General features: G+C 41.1%; 3 protein-coding genes across 5 annotated transcripts; 2 read left to right on the top strand and 1 right to left on the bottom strand.

The window, feature by feature from the left end:
- The first annotated feature begins 2,651 nt into the window (after positions 1-2,651).
- On the top strand, positions 2,652-9,850 carry caprin1a (cell cycle associated protein 1a). Of its 3 annotated transcripts, none has more exons than XM_030094583.1 (17): positions 2,652-2,814; positions 4,375-4,509; positions 4,938-5,000; positions 5,109-5,195; positions 5,831-6,072; positions 6,221-6,303; positions 6,459-6,614; positions 6,712-6,761; positions 6,854-6,937; positions 7,023-7,178; positions 7,308-7,416; positions 7,541-7,602; positions 8,163-8,267; positions 8,526-8,685; positions 8,768-8,956; positions 9,045-9,151; positions 9,240-9,850. In XM_030094583.1, exons 2-17 carry the CDS (start codon positions 4,375-4,377, stop codon positions 9,324-9,326), a joined length of 1,875 nt encoding a protein of 624 aa, XP_029950443.1. In that variant the 5' UTR covers positions 2,652-2,814; the 3' UTR covers positions 9,327-9,850. The 3 variants fall into 3 exon arrangements, with proteins under 3 accessions (XP_029950443.1, XP_029950435.1, XP_029950448.1); XM_030094575.1 differs by having other exon boundaries at positions 6,709-6,761; XM_030094588.1 differs by lacking the exon at positions 8,163-8,267 and having other exon boundaries at positions 6,709-6,761.
- Positions 9,851-10,000: 150 nt separating this feature from the next.
- Positions 10,001-17,929, bottom strand: nucb2a (nucleobindin 2a). The gene is made up of 13 exons (XM_030094600.1): positions 17,850-17,929; positions 17,336-17,476; positions 16,118-16,225; positions 15,706-15,838; positions 15,490-15,593; positions 14,086-14,271; positions 13,856-13,946; positions 13,680-13,738; positions 13,515-13,607; positions 12,317-12,406; positions 12,009-12,179; positions 11,795-11,855; positions 10,001-11,713 (listed from the first exon to the last, which is right to left on the bottom strand). Exons 1-13 carry the CDS (start codon positions 17,871-17,873, stop codon positions 11,484-11,486), a joined length of 1,491 nt encoding a protein of 496 aa, XP_029950460.1. The 5' UTR covers positions 17,874-17,929; the 3' UTR covers positions 10,001-11,483.
- Positions 17,930-24,328: 6,399 nt separating this feature from the next.
- LOC115390734 (pleckstrin homology domain-containing family A member 7-like) lies at positions 24,329-24,931 on the top strand. Its single transcript, XM_030094725.1, has 3 exons — positions 24,329-24,546; positions 24,660-24,736; positions 24,863-24,931. Exons 1-3 carry the CDS (start codon positions 24,374-24,376, stop codon positions 24,922-24,924), a joined length of 312 nt encoding a protein of 103 aa, XP_029950585.1. The 5' UTR covers positions 24,329-24,373; the 3' UTR covers positions 24,925-24,931.
- The last annotated feature ends 2,759 nt before the right edge of the window (positions 24,932-27,690 follow it).

Below are 27,690 nucleotides of genomic sequence, written 5' to 3'. Positions count from 1 at the left end.
CAATAGCATATGTATACATTTAGCTCTGTGTGTGTTTTTTAAGTGCTATACTAAAGAAATATATGCTAACAGAACAATCAATATAATTCAGATTTTAATCTACTAAATTTAATTTATTCCTGTGGTTTAACAGTTCAGTAAGATCATGAATGTGAAACAGGAGTTGATCACAGTTTGAGGGAATCTGGATTTGATGAAACACATTCAGACAGACTCATGAAGTGGTTATGAATCCATAAAATTTCGTATTCAGAATTATTTCATGGGCTTGTTGAATGTAAACACTTCTATCAGACTCTTCTTCTAGGCGTGAGTGACTTTGGCTTGTTATCAGGGCTTCTGCAGGTCTTCATGATCGCACATTTGTTACGTTCAGGTGCCAGATTGCAGGGAGTCATTGAAAACACCACTTCCACAATTTTACTTTGATTTAAATGTGTTGTAATGTAGCACCCGGGGAAACAGAACTATTGACCTCCTGTAAGTAATTGTATCGGATGCACACAGCGACTCCCCGCTACCTGCACTTGGGAAAACAGACCACAACCTCATTATGCTACAGTCTCACTGCATGCCAGGAGTGAGGAGGTAACCCACATCCACACACTCATTCAGGAAGTGGTCTCCTGAGGCAGAGCCGGCTCTGAGAGACTGCTTCAAAACTACGCACTGGGATGTACAGCAGGGGTCCCACAGTGAGGACACAGAGGCTCTGTTAACTGCACCGCCGACTACAGTAACCCTAACTCCTGCATGAACACTGCTGTTCCAGTAGGGACTGCACACTGCTGTGCCAACAACAAGCCTCAGATCACCAGTGACATCAATCAACTTCTGGACCAGAAGAGGAGGGCCTTTGAAGACAGTGATTAGCAGGAACTTAAAGTGTGTGCGGAGGAAGCTCAGAGTCCAGCTTGGGGAGGCAAAGGAGCATTATAGAAGGAGGCTGGTGTGCAAGTTGCAGAATAAGAGCATGAAAGAAGATATGGGATGGGATGAAGACTGCAGCCACGGGTGGGGAGCCTTCTTTGAAGGAGATGGGGAAAACCTACTGAACAGGCTCCTGTCAATCATGGAAGACCCACTGCATACACTGCACAGCATCATCTCCAGACAGTGGAGCAGTGTCAGTGATAGGATGCTATCTCTGTACTGCTCCACTGACAGAAATTCTTCCTCCCTCATATCTTGTGGCTTTTTTACTTGGGGGTGGGGATGGGGGGGGGGGGGGGGGGGGGGGGGGGGGGGGGGGGGGGGGGTTGTTAATTGCAACAGCCCTCTGCTAGAACCTGTGCAAAACACCATGCATCACAAACTTAAAATCCAGCTCTGGAACTGACTTTAGATTTTATTTTAGTTTTATTAAATTTGCCCAATTTCATTATTCTATTTTAATTTGGATTCTGTTTTCTTTGCTTATCATGTATAGAAACTGCTGGAACTGTGAATTTTCCCAAAGGGAGAAACAAAAGATCTATCTATCTGTCTATCTATTGAAAACATACCTCCAGAATCAGGTGTTCTTACCACGTTTTTGTTAATTTTTTTAACCTATCATCAAAATGAAAAGTTACTAACTGGAGCATGCATCTTTGTTCTTTCTGTTTTGCTCTAACCTAGAGGAAACAGTGAAACACAGTGCAACTTATCACAAGACAGCAGACACAATTTACATAAGACCCAGTTGACTTGATTTTCAGAAAGTAATTTCATTATTAGCCCCAAAACCTATGAAATGCTAAAATTAAGATCAATTATAAATTAAATTGCTTTAAGTATCTGTGTAATGCAGCAAATAATTGTAGGTCAAAATTACTTTAGACAAATCACAAAATGATCTGACAGATTTTACCCCTGATGTACAGTGCCCTGTTTCAACTATGGTTGTTAGAAAGTACTTTTGAAATAAACATGGTATAGTATGTTTAAAGTTGAAAGGGTGTGGCCTTGTAAATTTGGAAACTTGCAATAGTTTTTTTTTTTTTTTTTCAGTAAAAGTAAGTGGAGATTGCTCTGCTTTAGCCAATGAAGTGGTTTAACTCAACACTCAGATCCAACAGAGAAACCAGTGCTGAAGCAGTGAAAGCTACTTAATATAAGGCAGAATTACCTTGAAAACTACACTGAAAGGGGAAAGTTTGTGAAAGTATGCAGTCAGCTGCTGACACCATGCACCCTGACCCTGATTAGTCTTTAGATGAAGGCAAGCACGATTTCAGACCATTAGAGCAAATTGCCAAACAATTATAAAAGTTCAGAAAATGTTTGTGTTTTTTAAAAACAACAAAAATTCAAAGTGAAACTATGAATCTGAAAGAAACATTTGGTTTTTTGGACATTTCACTGTATTTTGCAGCAGGACACGTCCTTAAAAAAATGGCATTTTAGATTGCACTTATTTTTCTGTGAAAAGACAATTACTTTGAATTTCGTAATTAATGTTATTAATTGGGATTTTAAGAGAATATCAGATTACCGTTTATTTTGAAGCGATTTCAGATTTTCAGACATAAAGTTTTGGAATGGCTGAACAACATACTCCGTGGTGTTATCATTTTTCTGGTATGGAAGATGAACTATGGAACAGCGCATAGCCTCTCACATAAAAACTGTGTGACGCCCCTGCGCTGTCTTTTACAGTCAGGCAGTGTTGAGGCAGCACAGGGGTCCTTGTAGCCGCTACCGTTAGCCGGGGGGAGCCTGAGCATCCTTCTAGAAAACACCGACCAAAATAACAGACGGGACTGCACTCGGCGCTGCGCTTCGAACTAAAGCCTGACCGAGGGGATCTCTTTGAAGACAAAGAGTATAAAGGTATGAAATTAGTTTTGTCGCCGTCGTCTGTTTATTTTTTCGGCACATCGTTTTTTTTTTTTTTTTTTTTTTTTGTTTGTTTTTTAGTGAAGACGGCTGCGAGTTGCCGCGGTGTCCCGAGGTGCTCTTTGTTTTCCCACAGTTGTCGCTTAACGTCGGGGATCGACGTCTCTTGTTCGAGCTGTCTATAACTATACATTTAGCCGATTTAATAGCCGGCATTGTGTGACATCCGGTCAGGTCGGGGCATTAGCCGCATGTCGGTCCCCAGCACGCTAACGGCTAACAATGGGACGGAGAGATTAGGACCACCGTACTGCGCGTATTAACTTGATTTGCCATCGCTAACTGAGGGTCGACACACTTCATTAAAAACACATTGAAAGGAGAATTTGCTCTGGTACGTGACCTAGCTTTAGTCATGTACTGCTAGCATCGGTCGGTAGGGTTAGCCGGTCTTTCCAAACCAGCTAGCGTTCAGGATTCCAACTTTCAATCGAAGGCCGACATCTTAAATTGTGTGAACTTCCTGTGATTTTTTTTCCCCCTGCGGCCTGATATCATATCTCCACTCCAAACCAAACATAGTGCCCATGTTACTGTTTACACCCCTCAGGCTCTCTAATCGATTTTATTCGTGACTTACCCATATCAGACTATCAGATTTGATCGTGGATATCTGTAACTAATCACTTTCTCCTGTTCAGGTTTAGTAGTCTGCAGTCAAACTTACTCTAAAAGTACCGATATTACAGTAGGGAACGGCCCCGAACCTACCGACCTTATATAAGCAGGTGACCTCAGCATCAGGATCCATATTTATGTATCCTCAACTTACCTCAGCTGTGAAGACTTGAGACGATTGCTTCTGGGCACAGATACATAAGATGCCCCCCATCCTACTCAAGAGGCATCAAGTCTTTCCCTTCTTTTGATTTATGTTTCTTTTGTGCCACATGACATGTCTTGGTGGTTTTGGTCACTTTAGGGCCTTCTGACGTTTCCTGTACCTTTGCTGTATTCATGTAACCACAGTCCCACATTGTTATTCAAGCTGCAGAGTAAAATTACTTTGCGTCTTGTGATACTGTGGTGGAAATTCGGACAGCACAAAATTCCACTGGAAAAGGCGCAACATGCACTACATTACACTGAAAACTGTGCTCTATTGTGAGCTGACAGACATCTGTTGATTTCACATGACGTGACCCACATTCCAAGAAAAACTCGCATAACTCCATCCTCTTTGAACCTACTATACCAGCAGGTTTATTGAATTGAGGATCAGCAGAGGAGGACTGGACAGGTTAGACGTCATAGGGTCTAATGTATGAAGACGGACATTCACCAGTGTTTACATCTACTGGTAATTTAGATTCACCAATTATTTTAATTAGCACCCACTGAATCTGGAGACGCACATCGTACAGTCTTTATTGGGATTTTAAAATAGTCTTTCTACATCTGCTGAAGACTGAAATTGTATTTTTTTCCCATATTCGGCTACTACAGCGGTCAAAATGTAGTCTTTTACGTGTGTAATACATTTCCTTCCCACAGATGCCTTCAGCAACAGTTGGAAACAGTGCTGTCCAGGCTGCCATTCCAGATCTGGGAAATGGAAGTCAATCTGAGGCCATGAAGCAGATTCTCGGTGTGCTTGACAAGAAAGTCCGGAACATGGAAAAGAAAAAGGTGCTCAGATTTTTATTTTGCTGGGCTTTCACATTGCCTCCACTTGAGTAAACTTTTTTTTTTTACAGTTACAACAGGTACCTGTTGTAGTGCATATCTTCAAATTCATACTGTCAATAAAATAATGTGCCATTAATAATTATGGTTGAAATGAAGGAGCTTAACCAGAAACTGCCTTGTTTTGTTGAACACTTGCAGGGTAATTTTCAAGACTTCAAAAGTTTTCCTTATTAAATCCACATTGCAACAGCTAAAGCTGTGTTTTTACAGCTCAGGTTATGGTCTCAGCTTGTCAATATGTTCCTTTTAGCAGCGTATGGCTCCTTTCTGGCAACATTTACCATAGCACAATGATGTTTGATCTCAGTAATGAGAATAGAAGAATTATTTATTTAAATTTTTATTTCTGTTTCTCATTTTTCCCACAGTCCAAACTGGATGACTATCAGGCAAAAAAGAATAAAGGGGAGCGACTCAACCAGGATCAGCTGGTGAGACAGCATGTCACTGCTTTTCATTGTCACCTCTTCTGTAAAGAAAATGTTATGTCTTAATGACACAGACAAGATAATCTAATTCCTCTGATGTTGCTTCTGCAGGAGGCTTTGGCAAAGTACCAAGAGATCACCAACAACCTGGAGTTTGCTCGAGAGTTGCAGAAGAGCTTCATTGCTTTGGGCCAGGAAGTGAGTTTTAAGTTATGTTTTTATCTTAACTTTGCTGTGCTGAAACTCATCGTCATTCCTTTAAAGGATCAAACTACATTCACCAGCCCTGGATGCATCTGCTGCCTCTTTTTATTTTTGAAAGCGGATTTGATGTGGACATTTATGTGTGATCATTGACACTGCCTACTGTAACTGAAATATCCCATAATGCACCGAATAGAAAACGTTTGAATCAAAAGAAAATGTGCTGGTAATAATTAGGGGGCCCCCAGGTTCTGTGAAGCACAGAGCTGATGAGTTAGGATATATCTGGTCAACGTTGTGTTGAGGTTTTGTTTTCTTTCTGATTTTTGTCAGTGCGATCCTTCAGTAGAGGTATGAGCTTTTGCAAAGCTGTAAGTAGAATCTTAGCTTGTAATTCTTCCATATTCATTAACACATGCAGCATTTATGTTGCTTTCAGTCCAGTAAACAGCATTGCAGAATATACATCACAATTGGTTTCCAGTGTGGATTCATATGCACAAATATTTGGTGCAAAATACACAGTGGCTTCTAAAAATGTGTACTTTTTCTTTCCTCCAACTTTTATCCAACCAGAAAACCAAGTATGTAGTTTTCCTAAGCGCCTCAAAATGTCATTTTCCATCCAGGTTCAGAAGGTAGTGAAGAAGTCTGCAAGACGGGAACAGTTGCAGCGGGAGGAGCTGGAGCAGCGGCGGCTGAAGTCGGTCTTGGAGCTTCAGTATTTACTGGACCAGTTGGGAGAAGACAGCGTCAGGCAGGACCTCAAGCAGCCCGACGCCAGTGGCTCCTCCTTGCTCACCGAGGCTGACCTGACGGCTTTTGATGAGTTTTACAAACTGGTGGGACCTGATCGGAACTATGATCTCAGGTATGAAGTGATTTCAAGTGAGCAAGTAGTAATAGATGAAACTTATGGGGGTTTTTTTAAATAGTATATCGAGAGGATTAAAAAAAAAAAACAAAAACTAAAAACTCCCCAAATTTTTTATTTTATCACATGATTTTTAATTTTTCAGGTTGACTGACCAATATGAAGAGGCTTCCTTACACTTGTGGGACCTGCTTGAGGGAAGAGACAAGGCTGTGGTAGGGACCACGTGTAAGTAATTCAAAAGAACACATTACTCTATCATTCATGAATTATTTTGATTAAGAAATTTAGGGAGACGTGACTGTTTGACTCATCCTACAGTACACGTTGTGTCGGTAATTTACAGCATCTGTGGTGACCTTTTTTTCCATCTTTTGTTACAGACAAGTCACTGAAGGAGACTTTGGAAAAGGTGCTGATGAGTGGCTACTTCGACAGAGCGCAGACTCATCCGAATGGAACATGTGAGAAGGAAGAGGAGCCGGAGGAGCTTGCTGTGGCGGCTGAGTCTGTGGCTGAGGAGCAGCCGTCTGAACCTGGTAGAGAACACATCATGTTTGCAGCAATGTGCATGCAAGAGAGATAAATGCTACAGTTCTTACATTTCCATTTTTTTTCTAAATGTTCCCCCAGAAGGATTACTGAGTGAAAAATGCACAGAGCCAATTAAAGTGGAAACAACAGAGGTCACTCTTTATTTTATTAATTTATTTGTTCTGCTACAAACCCCAAAGAATAAGCTGTGTTGAATTTTTTGGATGTTTTTCTTGTGTTGCAGTTTGTAAATAGACAGTTCATTCCAGAAACTACATACAGTAGTCCAGACAAAGACCAAGCGGAGGAGTGGACTGTGGAGCCTCAGGTATGCGCCGCCTCTGTGTTGCTGAAGTCACTGATATCACAATCATGATGCATCATGATGTTCTGTGCTGAAATGTGTTGTTCAGATGGTGAACTCCCTTCACCACCAGCCTCCCCCTCAGCTGGCTCCAGAACCAGCCGTGACTGAAGTGTCTCCCCCACCTGCCACCGACCCGGTGGTCCGAAAGCAGGCAGTGCAGGACCTGATGGCCCAGATGCAAGGGACGTACAACTTCATGCAGGTGCGGGAAAACCTTTCAGAAGAAATTGGGAGGGGCGCTTTGGATGATAATGGTGACTGTTCTTATGTCCTACATGTAAAGATGGGCTTCTCAACTAACTGGGTTCCTGCATGACCCTTTTTTTCTTAGGACTCCATGTTGGAGTTTGATGGCCAGGCGTTGGACCCGGCCATCGTGTCCGCCCAGCCAATGAAGCCTGTGCAGTCTGTGGAGCTGCAGCAGATGACCGGCCCTTCACGTGAGTGCCAGCTCTTTTCTCTATGTTCTCTTAAGACGTGGACATACACCACAACTGCCAAATATTCTTGGTGGAAGCAGATTTTATTTTTAAAGCGCTCCCTTTTTGGTTTTTGTCCAAACAGTGCACTCCGACTCGAGGCTTCCTCAAACAGCGACGGTATCTGGACCACAGGAACCCCCACATGTAAGTGGAGTAAAAGCTGAGCAGAAAGTGATGGGTGACTGAATAACAAACTGCTGAATAGCAACAGGCAACAAGGAGTTGGGTTTCTATTACGTCGAGATACGTCTTTGGTTTGCAAGTGCTAGTAAGCTTGTTGGTGAATAAAGGGACAACATTTGAAATACCTGATGCAAGATGTTCTGCAAATGTGTTGATGCCCACTTGAGTATAAACATAAAATATGTTAATTTCTAAAGAAACTACATTTAAAAACTCCTCACTAAATCTAGAAATCTGAACACAATATGAGCTTTGGATTTTCTGGTTGGTGGATACGCATCGGTGAAGTCCTCATTCTCCAGGATTCCCCTCTTGATTGGAAAAATACGATGCTGTCAAACCTGCTGACAGGATGTTACTAGTGGTGTGTAACAGGGAGGTATTTTATGAATCTAAAATTCGGGGTTCCGTTGCAAAAACAGAGTTCCCACCTTTCCCTTTGACCTCTTCCTTGTTTCCTTGCCTTCCAAACCCCCTCCGTCTTACCTACCCAGGCTTCAATGTCTCTGTCTTCCGAACAGTCTCCCGCCCCATGTTCCCTGTCCTCTGCCTTCCCACCTGTCTCCAAACCCACCCACACTGGAGGCATCAATGTCAACGCCGCACCTTTCCAGTCCGTGCAAGCGGTACGCTTTCTGGGTCCATTTTGAACAATTTCCCATAGAGCCTGTTTGGACTTAATCCCGCAGGGAAGTGTCGTCTCCTGTAACTGTACACGCTAAGGGTTAGCAAGGCCGGTTAGCAGCATGTCTTGGCGGTCATAGCAAAAACTGGTCGACTTGGCATCCCGCTTGAAGAAGCACCTGGATCCACACCCTTACAGAGTTTATGGTATGATTTGGGTTTAAAAATATTGACAGAACGCTCTCCTTTTCTGCCTTCAGGTGTTTAATCTGAACGCACCAGTACCCCCCTCTGCCGACAGCCAGCCGGATCCTCTAAAGCAGCCCAGCCAGTTCCCTGGTGGCTACGGACAAGGCTTCAGCAGCCAGGCGGAGAGTTCTGTAGATCAGCCCGATATCCCACAGGAGAGACTACCGTCAGGTGGGTGCGCGCCTCATGGTGTGAACCAAGAACAGTCTCCTGGTGTATCAGCCGGCACTGAAAGACTTTCTTTTCTCTGAAGTTGTTGGGGGATTCCAGCCGCAAGAGCAGGTCATGCCGTCAGCGGGGGGCCATGAAGACCCCTCTCCCGGTGCAGGCTTTGGCCAGTCTGGACAGTCCTTCTACAACAGCCGGGCCGTGCCCAGGGGCGGGCCGAGGAATCCCCGCGGCATGATGAACGGCTACCGGGGCTCGTCCAATGGATTCAGAGGTACGAGCATAAAACGCCGTCGGCGCGGTGCACACGTGACTGCAGTGCTGAAGTTTAACACTTGAACTCTGAATGTGTTTGGCGTCAGGGGGATATGACGGCTACCGCCCTCCCTTCTCGAACGCCCCCAGCAGCGGTTACGGTCAAACCCAGTTTAACACATCACGGGACTATTCCAGTAGTACCTACCAACGGGTGAGTGAAAGTCAGATTATTTCACCGAGTTGACTTGATTTCTTGGATAGTGACTGAAAATGTTTCGTTTTTTTGTCCTGATGTTAAGGAGGGATATCAGCAAGGCTACAAAAGGGGCGCCGCCCAGGGACCCCGTGGTATGTCTCGAGGAAGTTCTCAAACAATGCGATCCTAAAAGATCCTAAAGGACCGTCAAGTCGCGCCACGAACATTCAGGATTTTTGAATGTGTTTGCCCCAGCTCACTTTTATAACAACGTTCTGTTTCTCATTGGTTATCTTATTTTTTTAACTCCCGCCCTACTTATCAGTCAGTCTGCTTCGGTCTAGATTCTCTTACTGTTTTAACACAAAAATGCTGAAATTTCACCACATGTAGGATTGTCAGCAAGTCGGTGTGATGTAAAACAACAAATAGATATTCCTGTAAACTTGAAAGATTTCATTAATTTATTTTTTGTACAAAATAAATGCAAAAAATACCCTGCCACCGTTTATTCCACACAGATGATTTTTTTTTTGGGGGGGGGGCACCTTAAACCCTCAGCCACTTTTTCGTTGTCACCTTATAACCTTCATAAAGGCTTTTTTTTTTTTTTTTTTCATTTTTTTACCCCTCTGTTCACCTCGGCATTGTCACCTCTTTGTACACTGATGTTATTGGTTGAGACTGTTTCAATAAAGTTGTGTCCTATTACCTACCTTGGTTTTGTCCTGTGAGCTGCTACAAAACAATCTAAAGGAAATATATATGTGGCCTCAACATCTTTTGATTTATGCACAGGCTTTATTTTTATTTTTTGCATTTGTTCTGTTATACTAGTATAAAATCACCAAAATATAATTGATTAAGTTGTTGGTAAACCATTTTATTGAACCGGTGTGTGCAGTATTGTCGAATGTATCCAGCAGCAAGCAATCAAAACACCACCTGTACACACTGTGCAAATCATAACGCAAAGTCAATTCAGAAGAAGGTGTGGCACACAAATTACAGCAAATTAAGAATAAATCTTTAAGTTATAAGATGTAAAACCACTGTAAGGCGTAGACATTCTCTAACGTGATGCAAATGAGACCACCTCCAGTCAAAAGTGGCAACATAAAATCTGTTTTTTCAGCATAAAGAAACTATGAATGAAAACTGGCAACCTGGACAACACAGCACTTCCACGACACCAGCGATCGGTTGGGGGATAGAGTTCCTGTCATCTGGACCAAGCGACACACATCGGACAAACACAATATTAAGAACTGGACTTACAGAAACCAGAGAAGTGTTTTTTTTCATCTCACAAATTCCACAGGGGAGAGGTCTGACTCATTTTAATCTGGCAAAAATACGCCTCTGTCGTATTCGGCGCTTTACTCCTCTGACCTCAGCAGAAGCAGCTGCAGTGGGGGCTTTAGAAGTGGCCGTCGTCACGTTCACACCGAAGGCAGGACAGGTTTTCATTTGAGAACAATGGAAAGCACAATGTTTTATGGAGATACACGTTCATACAGAAAGTAGAAAAGTTATTCTAGAAAGGATATTCTTGTTTTCCACCAAGGTTGTAATCTCGACTCTGTCCGTTGGTTTTGTTAGTAGCGAGTGTAGAAAAACTGTTTGGTCACAGTGACCGCCGGAGATGACCCAAAAAATTATAAATTCAACATGAATTTGCGGGTTATGCTGACTTGACGGTGTTGCTGGCTCCGCCAAGTTTAAACTGTTAGACTGAGAATATTTCGATCAAAAGAAATATGCAATATTGCACTTTTCTGAAATATCACATATTTTGTAAAACACTGACGATCGCTTATCATTTCAAAAGATTTCTGGTGGTGTCTCGACCGTCATGTCAAAAATCAATAGAGTCTTTCCACCTTCTGTCCCTCGATAGCTGCTCTGTATTAAACATCCCCTTTGATCGAACTGTTTGCAGAGCCAGCCGCGCGCCTTTTCATTTATACAGGTTCTGTGTTTCAACAGCAAACAGCGGGTTAAAAAAAGCTCACCAAAAAGTTGCATTATCAAACACTTTTCATAACTTCTAATGTAAAACCACCAAATTTTGAAAATGTAATTTTGCACAGGATAAATGTCCATGATAGGTCAAACTGGCTCTTGTAATCCTGATTACTGCTTACAGTGGTATTGATGATAATGGGGAGGGGTGGGGTGGGGGTGAGGGGTTCTCTGTGCTGCTGTCCTTCATCTCCAGTGCAGTCCAAACCCCTGAGGCTGGACATGCTGGTTAAAAAACAAAGGCCATCCACTCAGGTGGGGCTGCTCCCCTGCAGGAGTGGAGGTACTGCAACAGTCTGGTTGTACAGTTCAGACAGCGCGGCTAGGGCAGGTTGTGCTGGCCTTGTGCGGCGTCTTGATGGCCTGGTGGTAGATCCTGATGTGTCTGGGGGGCGCCGTGTTGAGCTAAGTCTGGGTTTTGCTCTTTATGTTCCTGAGGCGTGTCTTCAGCGTTTTGGGGTACGGCTTGAGGAACCTGCTGCTGTTGGCCTTCTTGTGCAAAATGCAACTGATTGTCACCTCCGTGTGTGTCTGGAACCACGTTCCCTTGAACTGCAAACAGCAAAAGGTTTACATTAACAGAGTCGGTCTTTAAAACCGTTAAAAGAGCTACTGAAACACACAGAAACTCACTGTGGACTTCTGGAGGAGGCTCAACCTTCTGTGACTTCAGCTTTTCCATGTGCTCGACAGCCTGTCATGAAGACATGTTAAATCAACTTCACAGCTCAGAGAACATTTAAATAATTAACATTCAGACTTAAACTTTAAATAAAACGTGGTTGTCTTGCTTTGATAACCTCAGGTCTGAATCTTTACTGAGCCTTTAGAAGTCACTATGGCTTACTTGCTGCAGCTCCATCTTCTGTGCGTTCAGCTGCTCCTGCTGTCTCTCCAGCTCCTCTCTCTGCTTCTGCAGGTCCACAGACTTCAGGTTGAGGTCCTGTTCTTGCTGAGCGAGATGCTCTTCAAATTCTCTCATCTCCTCATCTGTGTAAGCCTGGTTCTGCTCCAGAGTCTGATTTAAAAAAAAAAAAAAAAAAGCAAAGCAGAGATCACTCATTTCCTTTCTCCTCTCCACAAGCTGGTTTTGTACTACTTCAGTTACTCTAAAGTAAATTTTTACATGATAAAATATCAAATGTTGAGTCTCACCTCCCAGCTGTCTGGCTCCAAGAACTCTTTTTTCTTTGTAGCAATCAGAAACTCATCCAAGGAGACCAGCCTGTCCTTGTTGGAATCCACCTATTGATGCAGGTAAGAGCAGCGGAGCAGTCAAAAATAGCTGAATGTGTGTTTGAAGTGTCCAGCGCACTTTTCTTTTTGCTGAAAGGAATCTAGTATCTGGAGTGGGTGGATCTGTGATGAGGTGATGCATCCTGGGAGGCGTGGTCAAAGGCAGGAACCTCACATCCTCAAATTGTAAGTGGATCCAGTTTCTGTTCTCTGAACCTTCTTTACGTTCATGCATGTTACATTTATGTTTAATTCTAGAAACAATTTGTGATAGCACTTTATTTTTAAGAAATTGATTTTTTTTTTAAATGGAGTGTTTGATATTTGTCTTCTGCCAACAGGATGAGCAAACGAGCAAACAACTAAGTAATCCAACAAGCCCGAGACTTAATGCCGAAGAGCCGAGGAATCCATAAACATACAAGTGAGACCTCTGACAGCAAACACTGGGAATAAAATGAGAAGCTTTGATGAGCGTGTCGGCTGAGAGACTGGTATGTACACTCCTCTGTGCATTTCATGAGCTGCACGTCGTTGTTGTAGTTGTGAATGACTGACAAAGTCAATGGAATAGATATAAAATACAATTTAAGATGTTGTGCAAAGTGGCTGCTTTTTTTAACTGATTAAAACAGAATCACTATGTTTTGAATATCTGGCACCATGGTCACTGTGTAAAAAGGTGATAAGGAAAATTGAGATAGCACAAAATGAAGTCAAACTTGTGTTTGATAGATTATTTCTTTGTTGTCATATGGCTTCCTGCTCTTTTCTCTTTTAATGGACATTTGGCATCTGTACGAGTGTACTCAGCTCTGCTGAGCATCCCACACCTTCATTTCATCCTACAATTATGGCACAATTTAAAAGAAAAATGATGTGTTTATTTTAATGGTATAAAGCTCATAGAAAAAATCCACTTCTTTTTCTGAGTAGTTTCTAATTTTGCGGCTTCTTGATCTTAACTGATTTTGGTGCCGTGACAGAAAGCAGCGGCGCACGATGTCTTGTTTAAAGTTGACTTCCTCTAAATCTCTTCGGTAAACTTAACATCTGCAGCCGACCAGCCAACTCTTGTTCGTACGGTAAACAGCTGCCGGAATGCAGCTTACTGTACCTCGTTCATGACGTGCTCTCTCATCCGCAGCCGTTCTTCCTCCATCTCCACCATGTCGTCCTCTTCGTTGGTCGGATCATAAATTTTCTCCAGCTGGAATCATAGAGATCAGCAGTCGGCGCAAAAAAACGTTCACTAAAACAGGTTGAAAGGCTGCTGCTTTACCTCTTTGGTGAACAACGCTTCCAGCTCCTGTTCATCAAAGAATCCATCTCCATTAGTATCTGTGTCATAAATGAAGAAAAACATACCAATTAACAAAGTTTACTGCCACATTTGGAAAAAAAAATACATGTGGCTTAATAAAATTCCATTTTTAGAGATCCTTATAAAAGTGTTACCATGCAGGTTAAAAAAGGTCTTGGGATCAAAATCCTCGGGGTCTAAGCCATCTGCCTCTTCCCACACCTCCTTGAGCTGATTCTGGCTGCCCTGCAACATGTAAGCAAACGACTCTAATTACTGAGGGGAAGAAAAACCCTACACTTCAACCAACTGGCAGTCACACATCCACTGTTAGTACAAAAACAAAACACCTTTGGTTTTGTGCAAAAAAAAAAAAATCACCTACTGGGTGGTTGACTTTCGGGTGGTCAGCATGCTTCTTCCTCATCTCCTCGTAGTGCTCCTCCTCCTTCTTCCTCTGCTCGTCGTCCAGTGTTTTCAGGTGTTCGCGTCTGTCGTGCTCTTTCATCATTTCATACCTCTTGAACTCCTCGTGTCTCTCTTTGTCGTAGTTCTCCAAATCTTTGGTTGCCTGGATGCAGTTGAAAGGCATTCAAAGGAGTTAGCAGTTTAGCGTGATTTAAAATCACCAAACATATGGTGCAGTGTGTTCCTTGATAATAGTTTAAAACAAAGGCTTTTTGGCTCTTAAATCCCATCTGAAATCTAAACTATAACACACTAAAATATACAGTAAACAGGGATTACTGAACGCTAAAATAATGACCTCATATTTCATTATGACAAGGAAATCACCATATACAGAGTGAAAGTAAAGAATAAGCACATTCAAACAAAACAAACATTTACAAAGTCAATTAAATGTTCTGTTCATTTTAGAAGTGAGAAATAGTAAAAGAACATAAGCATTCTTTCAGCAGTGACGATCATCGTACCAAATATAACTGATCTACATAATCTACATAAGCACATTCAGACTTCATCCAAAACAATTAATTCATTCTGTCAGGGTCTCGCAGAGTTTCTTGTGAAATTAGACATTAAGAAAATCAGAGGACAAAATAATTAAAGTATAGAGTTCATTGTCACCATCTGCAAATACTCAACAGTCTCTACTGACTTGTTGATGGATTTCAGCAAAAACAATGTCTAGAGGGAAGGTAAATCTCTCTTGTACTCCAGCTAATACAGACAGATCACAGTATACCACAACAATCACGGAGACAATCATCCACTTAAGAATTCACACACCCTGCCAACTTAGTTCCCATTTTCATTTAAGACTCATTGCTTTGAAGCAGAAAGTTGGATTGCCCCGTGAAATCTTACATAGGCACCGAGGGAGCATGTAAACTCCTGGAACCAGAACGTTTCTGGCTGTAACGCGAGGCAATAGTACAAACCACTGCAACACTATGGCCACTCAGAAAAGTAACTCAACAATAATTTGTCAAAAATTTTGAAACAAACATACAAACAAACAAGCAAAAAAAAAAAAAAAAAAAAAAAAACCTCCCCAACATATCAACTCCTATTTAAAGTTCATTTTGGCACAGCTAGACAAGTTGAATAGCTCCAGCTACAGGATACGTGTTCAGTTCAAGTTCCGAACTCTTTCCACATAAGCCGATATCCTCCGCTTCTTCTTGGCCACTGTTCATGGCCGTCAACCAAATGTTGGCCATACTTTGCCCAATGGTGTATAAATAAAGCAGCTGCGTGGGCTCCTGTTTGCAGCTTGTCTCAATAGCAACACTGAAACGTGCCAAGACGGAGGAATGAGATTCACCGATTTGATGAGCCGATCCAGGTCGTCCACTTCAAACGTATGTGGGTTCATGTGGTTCAGGTACTCAAACTGTTTGAGCAGAGCTTGGTGGTCCACTGCTATGTCTACATAAAACCAGAGAGATATGCAGCATGTTTGTGACAAATTGTGATCTTCTAATTAACATTTGCAAGATTATAACTGTGACTTCAATCACAGAAAAAAAAAGTCACCTACCATTTCCTCCTTCAAGATCTTGTTTGGCCTTAATAAGAGTGCGGAGTCGGTTCACCTCCTGCCTTTTTAGCTCGTCCAATTTTGTTCTGACGTGATGGCTGACAAAGTCCAACTCTTTGGCCAGCTTACCTTGCTGTATTATCGACAGAAGATGCAAATGTTTTACAATACATATCATAAACAGATCCAACAGTAAATTTATGTTTTGTTTTTTTTATTGTTACATGATAAACAGAAAAGGGTGGCGCAGTTCACCTCAAGTATAAAAAGGCTTCATGATGGTATCGATTTCCCCAAAAACATAAATTACACAAAAAAATGAATCACATTCCTGAACAAATGAAGATTCGAAGCTGGCCATCTCTTATTTTGGGGAAGAAACATTTGCAAAGACAAGATGAAAGTAACACACCTTTATGTCCTCCATGTCTGTATTGTGGAGCTTTTCTCTGAAATGTTGATCTTTTTCTAGAAAATCGATGACTTCTCTGAGGTAGCGATCATAATGGAGTCCAGTGTCCTAAAAAGATTGGAACAAATACAATGTTAATGTCTGTTCTCTTAAAAACAGAACATTATAAATATTACTGCCAGCAATGTGTCATTGTTAAACTGTAATCACATCATTCATCTCGAGCCTGTTTGCATAATAAACTTTCCGTACGAGTTTTGTTATCTCTTAACCGGTTTACCAGTACAGCATGAAGGAAATGTTTTTATCTTCTGTGGTGGATGACTATGTGATTAATTTGAACAGTTTCTACAGTGTAATTTATGTTGGGCGTTTCATAGAGAAGTCTATTTACGTAACTTGTGTGTTATCTTATCTTTTACCATGGGAAAAGTGAAACACTATCAATAAGAGTCTCCAGAGCTTATTTCAACAGGATCATTTCATTTTGAGCCTGCTTGCACGTTAATTTCGCTCACAAAGACAACAGAGAAGAACAGGATCGGCTATTCCAGCACATGTTCAAAGTACATCAATTTCAAATTAATTCAAATATTCATTTGATTTTTCAAACACTTCATTCTGTTAACTACATAGTTTTTGGTGATGCTGATTTCCTTTTCTAGCAAAAACAGGCATGGCATCAAAACTATTATTTACATTTGAATGGCCCATATAGACAATTCGAGGTGTATTGTTGAGAGCGAGATGAGAGTTGACAGAGTTAAAATATATATGATGTTGATAAGAACAATATTTATCAGTGCTTTTAAGGACAGCCCAGGTCATTCTACACAATGATGATGTTAGAATAAGTTGAAAGCAAGTAAAAAACGTAATAACGATAAAAATAATAATAATAATAATAATAAAAAATGTTTATGGGTCTCTAATGAACTCTGTTGTGACTTTTTCCCCCCCAGGCTGTTATATGGCTGGAAGCTCCTTCAGGATGCTGATATCTTCCAGAGTAGACAATACGCTTTTGAGAAACTGCTGTACTTAAGAGAGTTTTGTGTGTACTATTGAAGGTCTTCTGTGGCATTTTTTTTTTCTTCTGATGCCTGATGATAAATAGTGCCTTGTCTGTGATATACATGTTTATTTGAGGAGAATTTATTTTTACTAGCACAAACAATGATGTGTACCAAATGATGGATGGGAGAATGTGATTCTTACCACACTGGCTGGAGGCTCTTCAGCCTTAGCCTCTGGCTCTTTGACTTTAGTTTTGTCGATACTGATGGGAACTGCCTGGGAACACAACAGCTGGACCAGCAGGAGAACCCAGCAGGTGCTGAAGATCCGGCTCAGGCACATCTGGATAATCACAACAGGGTAATGATTTATTCATTTATGATATTCCAAGATATGATATCAAACAGTCAACGTTAATTCTGTATAAGTGCTTTCTTATTTGGTCTAATTATTTGTCTGTGTATTTGGTGTCATTCAACTCTTCTAATTTCCACGGTGTTTATAAATGGCTAATAATAACCGGGGAAGCTGCTGGCGTTAGCATTAGCTGTGCCAGTGGCAGCTAATAAGTACCAGACACTGTAAGAACTAACGCAACAAAACGCTGTAGCCCACAACAGTAAAGCTTACGTGAGATATTTATAACAGCGGACGTGATGTTACAGCGTCCATTATTTAAATAATACAGCAGATAGGTGTGTGTGTCTATACTCACTTTAACGTGACTCCGGGAGCTCATATCCTCCGCTTTCTACCGCTTCCTCTCAGCTGGCGTTATGATCGGAGATAGCCTGCTAGTCAGCACGGTAGGCTGCGTGACGGGAAGAAGGAACTCAGTTGGTCAGTTCAGCCTTCAATCAAAACGACTAGCAAGTTGCGTTGCATTGAATCGTACGTGGCGAGAGACGGCAGAGCAAGTGGGCGGTACCCTCTGTCTGATTGACTCAATAACCAAAATACACTATTTAAAGCTGTAATTTCAACTTTTAATGTGAACATTCGCATTACTATTTAGAATCATCTGCTCATTTCAACATTTTACCTTATCTCCACATGTCTGGTGTAGCTTCCCAGTATACACTTTATTAAATTATATTTTAATACATAACATAACATTTATTTATAGCAATAAGGTCATCAAAACGGTATGTAATGCTACATATAGAATGCAAACCAAATAAAAAAAAAATGAGTAAACAAGTAAATAAATATTCAAGCAATCAATCAATCTGTATTACTATCTAGATAAGAGGGTGATCCCCCTTTTGTAATGTACATTGGAGTATTACAGTATTTGAATAAATGAATGTATTCGTATACTACCATTCAGACAAAAGGCAATTGTGCTTTAAAGGAAATATATTAAATTGAGGTGAGAAAGAATCTTAAAGCTATATATATATATTATATTATACAAAAAACAAAACAAGACAAAACCATGTATTTTGGATGTTCAGCACAAAGAAGTAGCAGTTCTCAGCAAGATGCAACAATCATATTAATCATACAACATAATTTTTGTCAAGGCACTACTGGAATTACAGTTTGAAGTGTGTGCGTGCCAGAGGTAACTAACTATTTTAAAGTTCCATTTTAGCAGTTGATGACAAACATTGTTGGGAAAGTATTACTAAATGGTTATTGACAAGGTGCACCTCAGTATACTTCAGTACACATTCAGCTGATCATGTTTACTCATGCATCTCTCTAAGTAGCTTTGAGCAAATTTCAAGATCAAGAGGATGTCTTCATAAAATGAGTGCAAATGTGTTTTAGTATTTCTCTTTACTAAACTGTCTGTGAGTATAAGGTGCAAAATTCCCCAAAACTGCAGTTCTACCCAAGATTTTACTCCCCTCAGAAATCTGTGATTAATGGGTTCAAGTCGACCTCTCACCTCAGTCCTGCACACGAGGCTCCTAGGAAGATCTTACATAGGACCTTGTGGCTGTGCTTACAGATGGCCATTCTTTTCTCAGTGCACTCATCAATTCACAAGCCGGTGAAAAACTGAGCTGTTCTTCTGAAGGGAGTCCATCTGTATCGTCATTTTTTCATCAAAATTTTTTTCCACTTATTTTTTCCTCCAAAATAGCTGTCATTGGTGATCAATTTTTGTGAAAAGACAATTCATTTGGGGTATGTGTACTAATTGTACATAAAACTACTAAGTATAATTATAATGGATTGAATTTTTCCACAATATTGGCCTTGACTGGCTGTGAATGATCATCTTGTTCATGCGAAATGGCAGCCTTCACTACTATTAGATGTGAATGGAAAAAATGTGATAGTGATCTGTTGGCCTTGAACCAAAAGAGTCAACTGAAAATCAGATCAATGTCACTGTTTATAAAAGCACTGGCACATGAGACATGATAATCTACAAACTTCGATTTACTCTACATCTCATTGAAATGAATGAACCGTCCAGATTGTGCTGAACAGCAGTAGAGGGCGCTGTTGTTGTGTGATGGCTAAATCCAATACTGGGATCGTTTAGTACTGTGGAAAAAGGTTGCTTTGAAAGTTCAAATTCTAATCACTAACAAGTACACTGCAGTTACAGTATAAAGGCCTGATTTGAAAGGACAAAATAAAATGTCTTTGCATCAGTTGGTTTTGTTTGAGGGAAAAATTGTAATATATGTTTGGATCATTTAAGACAAACATGTTTTCAATTTATGTTATGCATACAAGACTTGTGATGTAAAATGACAATTTTGAGCTTTGGGTGTTACAGCCAGACGATGAATCCAATCCGCTGTTCATAACCGAGCTTATGGCCAAGTATAACGTCCCTGCCCTGCAGATGTCATTGTCATACTTCACTGAGCTAGGAGGCAATTAATCAATGTCTGAGGTTATCATGGCTAAATGCAAAGTGAATGAAAGCTTGAGCAGATGGAAAGAGTAGCATTTCTTTCTCATCAACAACTAAGTTCTAAAATAAAATTTGGTGTATATAAGACCCAACAGTCAGAATACTGCCTTTGGGGTGTGTCAGTGATTCAAGCACTCTGACACTTTGAGCTTATTTATATACCTTACTCAGCTGATATTAAGGATACCTTACCAAAAAAACAAAAAACAAAAAAAAAAACAGCATTTCAGAAAAGATGTTATTGATTTCCTATGTGGGCCTCTGCCAGATAGATTAACATCCAAACTGTTCCTGGCCAAAGGCACAAAGTCAAAAGAAAAGAATCTTTATTTCATTTTCTGTGGCCGGCACCTTCAGAAAGCTGTGATTCAGCGGGAGGAGGCTCTCTGAGGAGAAGACAATAACATTGAGTCACCTTGCTGCATTGTGAGCCTCTGGCAGCCAAGAGGCAGGATTCAGCAGCAGGAGCAGCAGAGACCACACTGCAGAGCTGCACTGGACTGCGCAGCAACAATGTGTGTATTTGTGTGTGAAGCTCAGTATGTATAAAGGGATGTTTATGTAGTGGGGATGATGATATATCATGGAGGTGGAGGAACAGTAATTGAACAGCGCCTTAGGATTGCTACACTGCAGTGAGGGTGATGTTCCAGGTTCTGCATTTCGGATGCTGATTGAGAAATGCACAATAAGTTAAACCAGATCATGCTAAGTTTAGTTTACGATGTGGAATCTCATCTCAGGTGTTTTGCTTGACACTATAACAGAAGCCTGTTTTAATATATCATACCCAGCTTGAGTGGGGCCAAAAGAGGTCAGATGGGTCGCTTGAGGTGTTGCATGCTCCGTCGAGACATTTGCAGACGTGAAAGAGTATTATAATAAAACTCTTTCTAGAAAAAACAAACTGTAGTTCCCCACATCTGCTCTCGTTTTCAAGGCTCCAGCTTTCATCTGTTAGTGAGAATGTGTGTGTCCTCCAGCATCTGTTTTTTTTTTTTTCTTTTTTTTTCTGTAGGGTTTGGCGAATCATAGAGCAGAGAAGAAGTCGAGGCTGGGTCTCTGGTCTTTCCACATCGCCTCTGTATAATGTTGGGTTCTCAGCGTCTCAGGGGTAATGTGGTGAGGGAGTCCAGAGAAAAAAATGCTGGTATTGTTTTTCAGCATTTTGATAATCCAATAGTTACAGATAAAATTATGAACTTCATAATTCACACATTTACCTTCAATCAACAAAGCTCGATATACCTTGAGATCATAAAGGCTGAATTATATTTTCCACATAACTTATGAAAGTGTGAAACGATTCACCCATTCAGTGAACCTTGTATGAGATGTAAACTTGATATTGTTCTTGTATATTGAGCTCTATTATAAAATTTGTACATGTTTTCTATATGGCTCATTTAGTTGATAATAATATGCTCTGTATGAACATAAACCCGATAAAGTAGACTGTAGCAAGGAGATTTTATTTTCTCGCTCTGTTAAGTTTTTGTCATGCAGGTAAAATTTTAAGACGTTTAAAGTAACTGGTTTCTTCACAGACGATGTACGATAGTGGCTCTTCAGAGAAAATATTTCATCTCTCAGAATCTTTGATAAACAGTGCCATACAGGACAAGAGAATTTTTCAACACAGTCTCCCCAAAAGGGAATTGGCGATCAGATATTTATAATGTTGACAGATGTTTGCTGCTCTCTGCTCACTGACCCTGCAGCATTTTCCTTTCACTGATGACACATCAAGATTGATGCAACTTGCACTCCATAGGTGATACAAGAAAGTCTTATGTAAAGCTACACCTGAATGCCTGTCTGTAATTGTTACAGGATTTGAATGTGGTGTCTGGTAACCTACCCAGTCAAAGTGCACAGCGTTACAATGAAGAGAGGATCATATTGATGATATATTTATGTGCATGTGGAAAGTTTGGTGTCTTGAAACCTTGTTTGATGCTCAGTACTCAGCAAAGTGCCTCCAACAACAACAGTGTGACTTTGAACATGGCCTGTCCTCATACAGCCCAAGTGAAATGTGGGGCAGCAGCGGTAATTTGGGCAGGTATGTTTGATGCAGCGTAAGCATTACTGCAGTGTGTCATGATCAGACCTGCTGTCCTCAAGGCATCACTGCAGTAAGAGTGATGCTCGGCTGACAAACTTTATCTAAATTGGGCAGTACACTTAATGCACAAACAAACACTCTTGTGCCTTAATCCTGAACTCCTTAAATGTGTTGTATTTTGAAAGAAATACCCATATCAAATAAGTACACCTTCAAAAAGAGAACTATGATTCACACTCAGTCATGACTTCAATGCAAACTAGACTGACTTGTTATGGTTTAGGAAAAACACTGTATGTGGATGGCAAGTAACAAAACACCTAGATGATCTTGCAGCTGACCTGAAGCAAGAATATGTTGTATAATGCATTGTTTGGGTGCAGTCAGCTTACTTGTGGTGTTGTTATAAATGAGGGTCACAGATACCTTTAGGCTAAAACCTAAAGAGTAAACCTAACTTCTCCTCAAACATGGCAGTCATTGTGTTTCTGTCTCTGTTATGTTACTTCAATAGTTTTTGCCGTGCAATATTTGTTTTGCCTTTCTTTTCTTTAATTTTATTGAAAATTTGCTTTCATTGGTCATGCTTTGCAGTCTTCAGATTTCAGTGCTGTATTCCTACTCATTTTCACTTTTGCTTTCAAGGTTTGACATTGTTGACTTGTGGGAACAGCTGGCTTATAGGTGACAAGTCTTAGAGCCAAATCTTATCAACTGGCCATGAGACTGGCAGCATTTCAATATACAGTTTATTTTCCATTTCAACGCGAACCAGCTTCATTGTGTTTCTGTGTAACCCTTTCTCCTGTTCATAAACAATAATGCTCTCAAATATTTCAAACTAAACTGCTGATAAAGTAAAAAACTGAACTTAATACATATCCAAATGTAATTACATTTAAAAAAAAAAACTTATTTTAGCCTTTTATTTTTTTGCCTATTTGCTTGTTGTGTGGTACCATCCAGCGCTATAATCCAGTTTGTGTCTAATGCACTCTGAAGTCAGTCACAGGTTTTCTTCTGTTACATAAGTCTTGAACCTCGACTGTAAATTAGATTTGTCTGTCAATATGTCTGTGACTGTCTATCTCTCTATATTAGCCCTATATCAGCAATCACCCCTTTGAATATCTCGAAAGAAGCTGCAAGACATGCTCTTTTTAAAATTTCCTTTTTTAAGGTTTTCTATTTTAGCTTTTAAAATTGTCCGCTTCTCATCCATTCTCAAGTCCGATGTACTGTATTGCTCGCCAACAAAGTTTGTCAGTGGCCTGGCATCTCTAAATAAGGGGAAATCAGCATTAGGTTAAAACTTAGTGCAAGTGACTATTGGCATGGTAGTAGCTGGTATTATTTACCAGGACAAAAAGAATGTTGGTCAAATTACAATTATAACTGCCTCGTTTTCCATTTACAGCAGATCATCATATAAATATTTTATGAATTATATCGGAAGGAGGAGTCATTCTTTTCCTAACTGGGCAGTGCACCATCCATCCACCCATCCATCTATCCATCCACACTTGGGATGGATGGTTAAGTAATGCTCTGATTTGCAGACTGCTGAAGAAGATCCCAGCTGGCTGAGGATGAATACAGTGTACATACTGATTAGGCCTCCAGTTCAGTTCATCACAGCATAAAAAGCAAGAAAAAGACACATAAAACTCACATTCACAACATTTTCATGTTGGGCTGTCGGAAAAAAAACAGAGTATGCACAGTGAGAACATGCAAACTCTGCATGGAAAGGAGGGAGGAGTGGTAACCAGTATTTTATCTAAGCTCCAAAATGTTTTTGCACAGCCTTGTTTACATATTTTTATCTTAGTGGTGACCTGACCAATTTTCTTGCTCAACTATCTTTTTTTTTTTTTTGCAAACATTCACGAGTAAAGCACTGAAAAGCTATGTTCCAGCCTTCTCTGAAATTGCATGGCACCTTTAATCTCTTAATACTCCCTGATTCACTGTTTTTCACTCGTCACCAGAGTAAAAAGCCCGTGAAGCTGTTCATTATTCCTGGCGAAGAGCTCCAATCTGCGCGGTGCAGTCAGCAGGTCCTGCGCTTTAATCCGCTCCATGTTTACTCCTATCACTACTACTACACCCGTTCTGGGGCTACACCCAACTTTTCTCCGCAGTCCTCCTTGAAGTCTCACCGCTGAACTTGGTTTTTTCTTCATCTTCCTGGAGTAAACAGCTCGGGGTCTTGCAGGGTCCCGGTTTGGTATTCTTCCCCTTTAAAAAAAAAAAAAAAAAACTATGCAGCCCTAGCGGTGGCATTATGTGGGCTCCCTGGAAAAAGTCTGCGGACAGGGAGAGGGAGGAGAGGGAGCGGGAGAGGGGGGACGAGCCGAGCCGGAGACGAGAGATCATGGCGGCACCTCTCGGACGGGACACCCTACCTGATCACTGGTCGTACGGAGTTTGCAGGGATGGAAGAGTCTTCTTCATCAAGTGAGCGGCTGCAGCCGAGCGGCGCTTTCACGAGGCGCTGCTGTACTCACGCGCTGTGACGGTTTTATTACTGCAGTTTCATTACCGTCCAGTAACAGGTGTTTCTCTTGCAGTGATAAAACTCACAACACTACTTGGTTACATCCGCGCACCGGCGAGCCTGTTAACTCGGGACACATGATCCGTTCAGGTATGCGGCTTTTTTCTTTTTGTATCCAGATTTGAAGGAGTGGGGCTTTTCTTTCTTTTCTTTTTTTTTTTTTTTCTCCTGCTGCAACATTTTTCGTTGTTCAGTGTGGTCTTCTTCGTGTTACAGATCTGCCTAGAGGATGGGAAGAGGGCTTCACGGAAGAAGGAGCCAGCTACTTCATCAAGTGAGTAACCGTGCATGCTTTGATCGAGCAGGGAAATGAAGAGAAGAGAGAGAGAGAGAGAGAGAGAGAGAGGAAAAAAAAGCATCACATGCGAGCTGCTCCGTCTCACAAGTGCTCAGCTGTGGAAGTGTGGCTCTCCTTTCATTTCCTTCCTGGCACTGTCCTGCTCTGACACGTTTGATCCCCTGTAACAATCAAAGTAAGATTAGATGCCGAATTGTAAACACAGCGATTTATCTAAAAAGCTGTATTGACGAATGACAGAGACACACACCAACATATGGATTAACATGCCGGGGTCCCGCTGGATAGGTGAAACCAATTACCTCTGCCTGCACAGTGAATGGAGAGAGGTAGAGCATAGCAGGACAGGAAGCAGGCTATTAAAATTCTCCTCACATCCACCATGCAGGACCTCTACTCTCCCCATTAGATAGGTGTGCAGCCTTGGTGGGTGTGTATGTGGGGGAGTGAATGAGAGAGAGAGACTGTAAAGGTTGCAGGAGAGGGGTGTGACCATGTGGTGACAGAGATGTATGGCATGATTGCATTATTGAAGCGGAGAGGACAGAATTTTCAAAGTCACATGCGGCACTGTGAAGTTTTCCCCCCACTGTCAGATTTTCCCACGTCCTCTTCCCACGTCGAAATACCAGGATTCTGGAGAAAAAGGCACAGCATTAAAACAAAAGAGAGAGAGAGAGAAAAAAACCCTGCTTTGTTGATCCAGATTGTTATTTGCATTATATTTGCATTTGCATCTGCATAGTGCTTAGCTGTGGATTTCAGAATTCTGCTTGTGGCAGTGTCTGCATCTCAGACAGCTGCTATGATGGAAACCAGGACGCCAGCTCAGCCAGCAAATCATGCTGAAATCGATCAGATAAGTCATGCTAACAATAACAAACAGAAAGCCCACTGTAAAACAAAGTGAGGCATCTGTATTGGATCTGGACCTTGAAAGCACTTGACTCCTCCCACAAAGGCTTGTTTGAGGTCAAAGGGTATTGCTGGACCACGGGTACGCCTGTCACGACCCTTTCAGTTTGTTTCAGGCAGAACGCCTATCTGCAGAGTTAACGTGCTCATAGCTGCAGTCTCTCTGTGGTAGTTGCTCAGACGACTGCAAACACCAGCTTGCAGCTGTGACTTGACAATATGGAGTCTCCTTCATGTCAGCGAACGTTAATACACAAAATAATCATAGATGGATGGAGCACAGGATGTATGATATCAGCTGTACAGACAAGAAGTTATAAACTGTGATTGTACATTTCTAGGAGATTCGCTGATTTACATTCAGCCCTCAAAATAGTTTTAAATGTGCACAAATAATAGTTTCAGCTCACAAATTTGCTACCACTGGCACGTATTGTGCATAGAATCAAAGCACTCTTTGTGTTTCTCCTCATTCAGCCACTTTTCTGCGCGAAAAAAGCGAGAACAATACAGCTGTGAAGTTGTGTGATATATGGCAGCCTAAATGTCAGCGCTCGTCGCGCCATGTGGCCGGGCGGAGGGATCCAGTTCAGCTGCTGCTTTGCGCTTGTTTCTTTGTTTTTCCAAGACTAATTTCTTGGAGTCAAAGGAGTCAACAGGACAGGGCCACACCAAGAGTGGTCCCATGCAGTCTCTGCTATGTCGCATTACCATTTGAAAATAAGTCTCATTCAGACATGTTCAGAAAGATATGTTTACATGTTTTAAGTGTGATCTCAGTAAATGGCCAGACACATTTGAATTAACCAGTTCATCCTATCATGAAACACAGGAAATAGAGGTTCTGTCTGAACTTCAGGAAGTAATGGAGCTGTGCATATAGCCCATACAGTTTTTCCAACGTTTTTTAATCAGTTTATTTTATTGTATGTAATAGTATCTTTTTTCACACAGGAAGTGTAGATTGTAAAGCTGTACATTCTTCAAATTTTTGGAAGGAATTTACTGAAAAGAATGAGAACTCGCATTTCTTGTCAGTAACTAAAACTTGATCTTAGTGAAAGTGTAGTACAAATCTCAGTTTCTTTTTTTTTTTTACAAATTGTCAGTTGTGACTACTTGAAATGTTTCCTTGTTAAAATGGTCACAAACTGAATTTTCGGTTTAGGACTGTAGGTTAAGTGACTCGTGGCTGTGCCTCATTTGAACAACTTGTTGTCAAATTCTAATTTTGGTGATTTTGTCCTCAGTCTTGCTGGTTTCAAGTGGAAGTTGTTCCTGATGGCACCTGAGCACCTTGCTTGGGAGCCATCGCCTTTGGTTTGTAAATGAAGTTGATGATGTGCCGACATTTTGACTGAAACTACCTACAAACCTTAGTTAAAGGCTGTCTTCTTCAAGGCAATAAAAAGATTCCTCCGCAAATTGTTTCATGTGCTCTAACCACAGCCTGAGTCCCACAATATTTATCCCCATGGGCTTATTATGTAGAGCAATGTCTGTAAATACACTGAACCTCCACTCCATGAGAGGGAGCGGGAAATGAGAAGATCAAAGTCAGCGATGACAGTGATGGAGCGGTATCCTAGTTTGGCTGACTATAAACACAGAGGAGCTTCAATTTTAATCCTTATTATTGCATTGTAGATGGGTTAACTGACACAACACTGGAAAAGAGGCCGATCTGAACAGTCTTCACTTGATCAAAACACAAGAGCTATAAAAGAAGAAAGTTTGCACCTATCAGAGATTTCCGAACCTTTTGGAAGTATTATTCTGATCAGGGACACTTTTAGAGGTAAAAAGTGACTACAGAGCTACATTTTGGCCA

Source organism: Salarias fasciatus, chromosome 1 (genome assembly GCF_902148845.1).
Source record: "Salarias fasciatus chromosome 1, fSalaFa1.1, whole genome shotgun sequence".
NCBI lineage: Eukaryota > Metazoa > Chordata > Actinopteri > Blenniiformes > Blenniidae > Salarias > Salarias fasciatus.
This window is presented reverse-complemented; position numbering and strand designations above follow the sequence as displayed.

What these genes read in the sequence shown, in the direction of transcription:
- caprin1a (XM_030094575.1), top strand. Translation starts at nt 4,375, where the DNA reads ATGCCTTCAGCAACAGTTGGAAACAGTGCTGTCCAGGCTGCCATTCCA. An exon ending in GACTCAACCAGGATCAGCTG is followed by an intron (nt 5,001 to 5,108) that starts GTGAGACAGCAT and finishes TTGCTTCTGCAG; the next exon opens with GAGGCTTTGGCAAAGTACCA. An exon ending in TCATTGCTTTGGGCCAGGAA is followed by an intron (nt 5,196 to 5,830) that starts GTGAGTTTTAAG and finishes TTTTCCATCCAG; the next exon opens with GTTCAGAAGGTAGTGAAGAA.
- nucb2a (XM_030094600.1), bottom strand. Translation starts at nt 17,873, where the DNA reads ATGAGCTCCCGGAGTCACGTTAAA. An exon ending in GCTCCCGGAGTCACGTTAAA is followed by an intron (nt 17,477 to 17,849) that starts GTGAGTATAGAC and finishes GTGATTATCCAG; the next exon opens with ATGTGCCTGAGCCGGATCTT. An exon ending in AGATCTTGAAGGAGGAAATG is followed by an intron (nt 15,594 to 15,705) that starts GTAGGTGACTTT and finishes GGTTTTATGTAG; the next exon opens with ACATAGCAGTGGACCACCAA.
- LOC115390734 (XM_030094725.1), top strand. Translation starts at nt 24,374, where the DNA reads ATGTGGGCTCCCTGGAAAAAGTCTGCGGACAGGGAGAGGGAGGAGAGG. An exon ending in GGAAGAGTCTTCTTCATCAA is followed by an intron (nt 24,547 to 24,659) that starts GTGAGCGGCTGC and finishes TTTCTCTTGCAG; the next exon opens with TGATAAAACTCACAACACTA. An exon ending in GGGACACATGATCCGTTCAG is followed by an intron (nt 24,737 to 24,862) that starts GTATGCGGCTTT and finishes TTCGTGTTACAG; the next exon opens with ATCTGCCTAGAGGATGGGAA.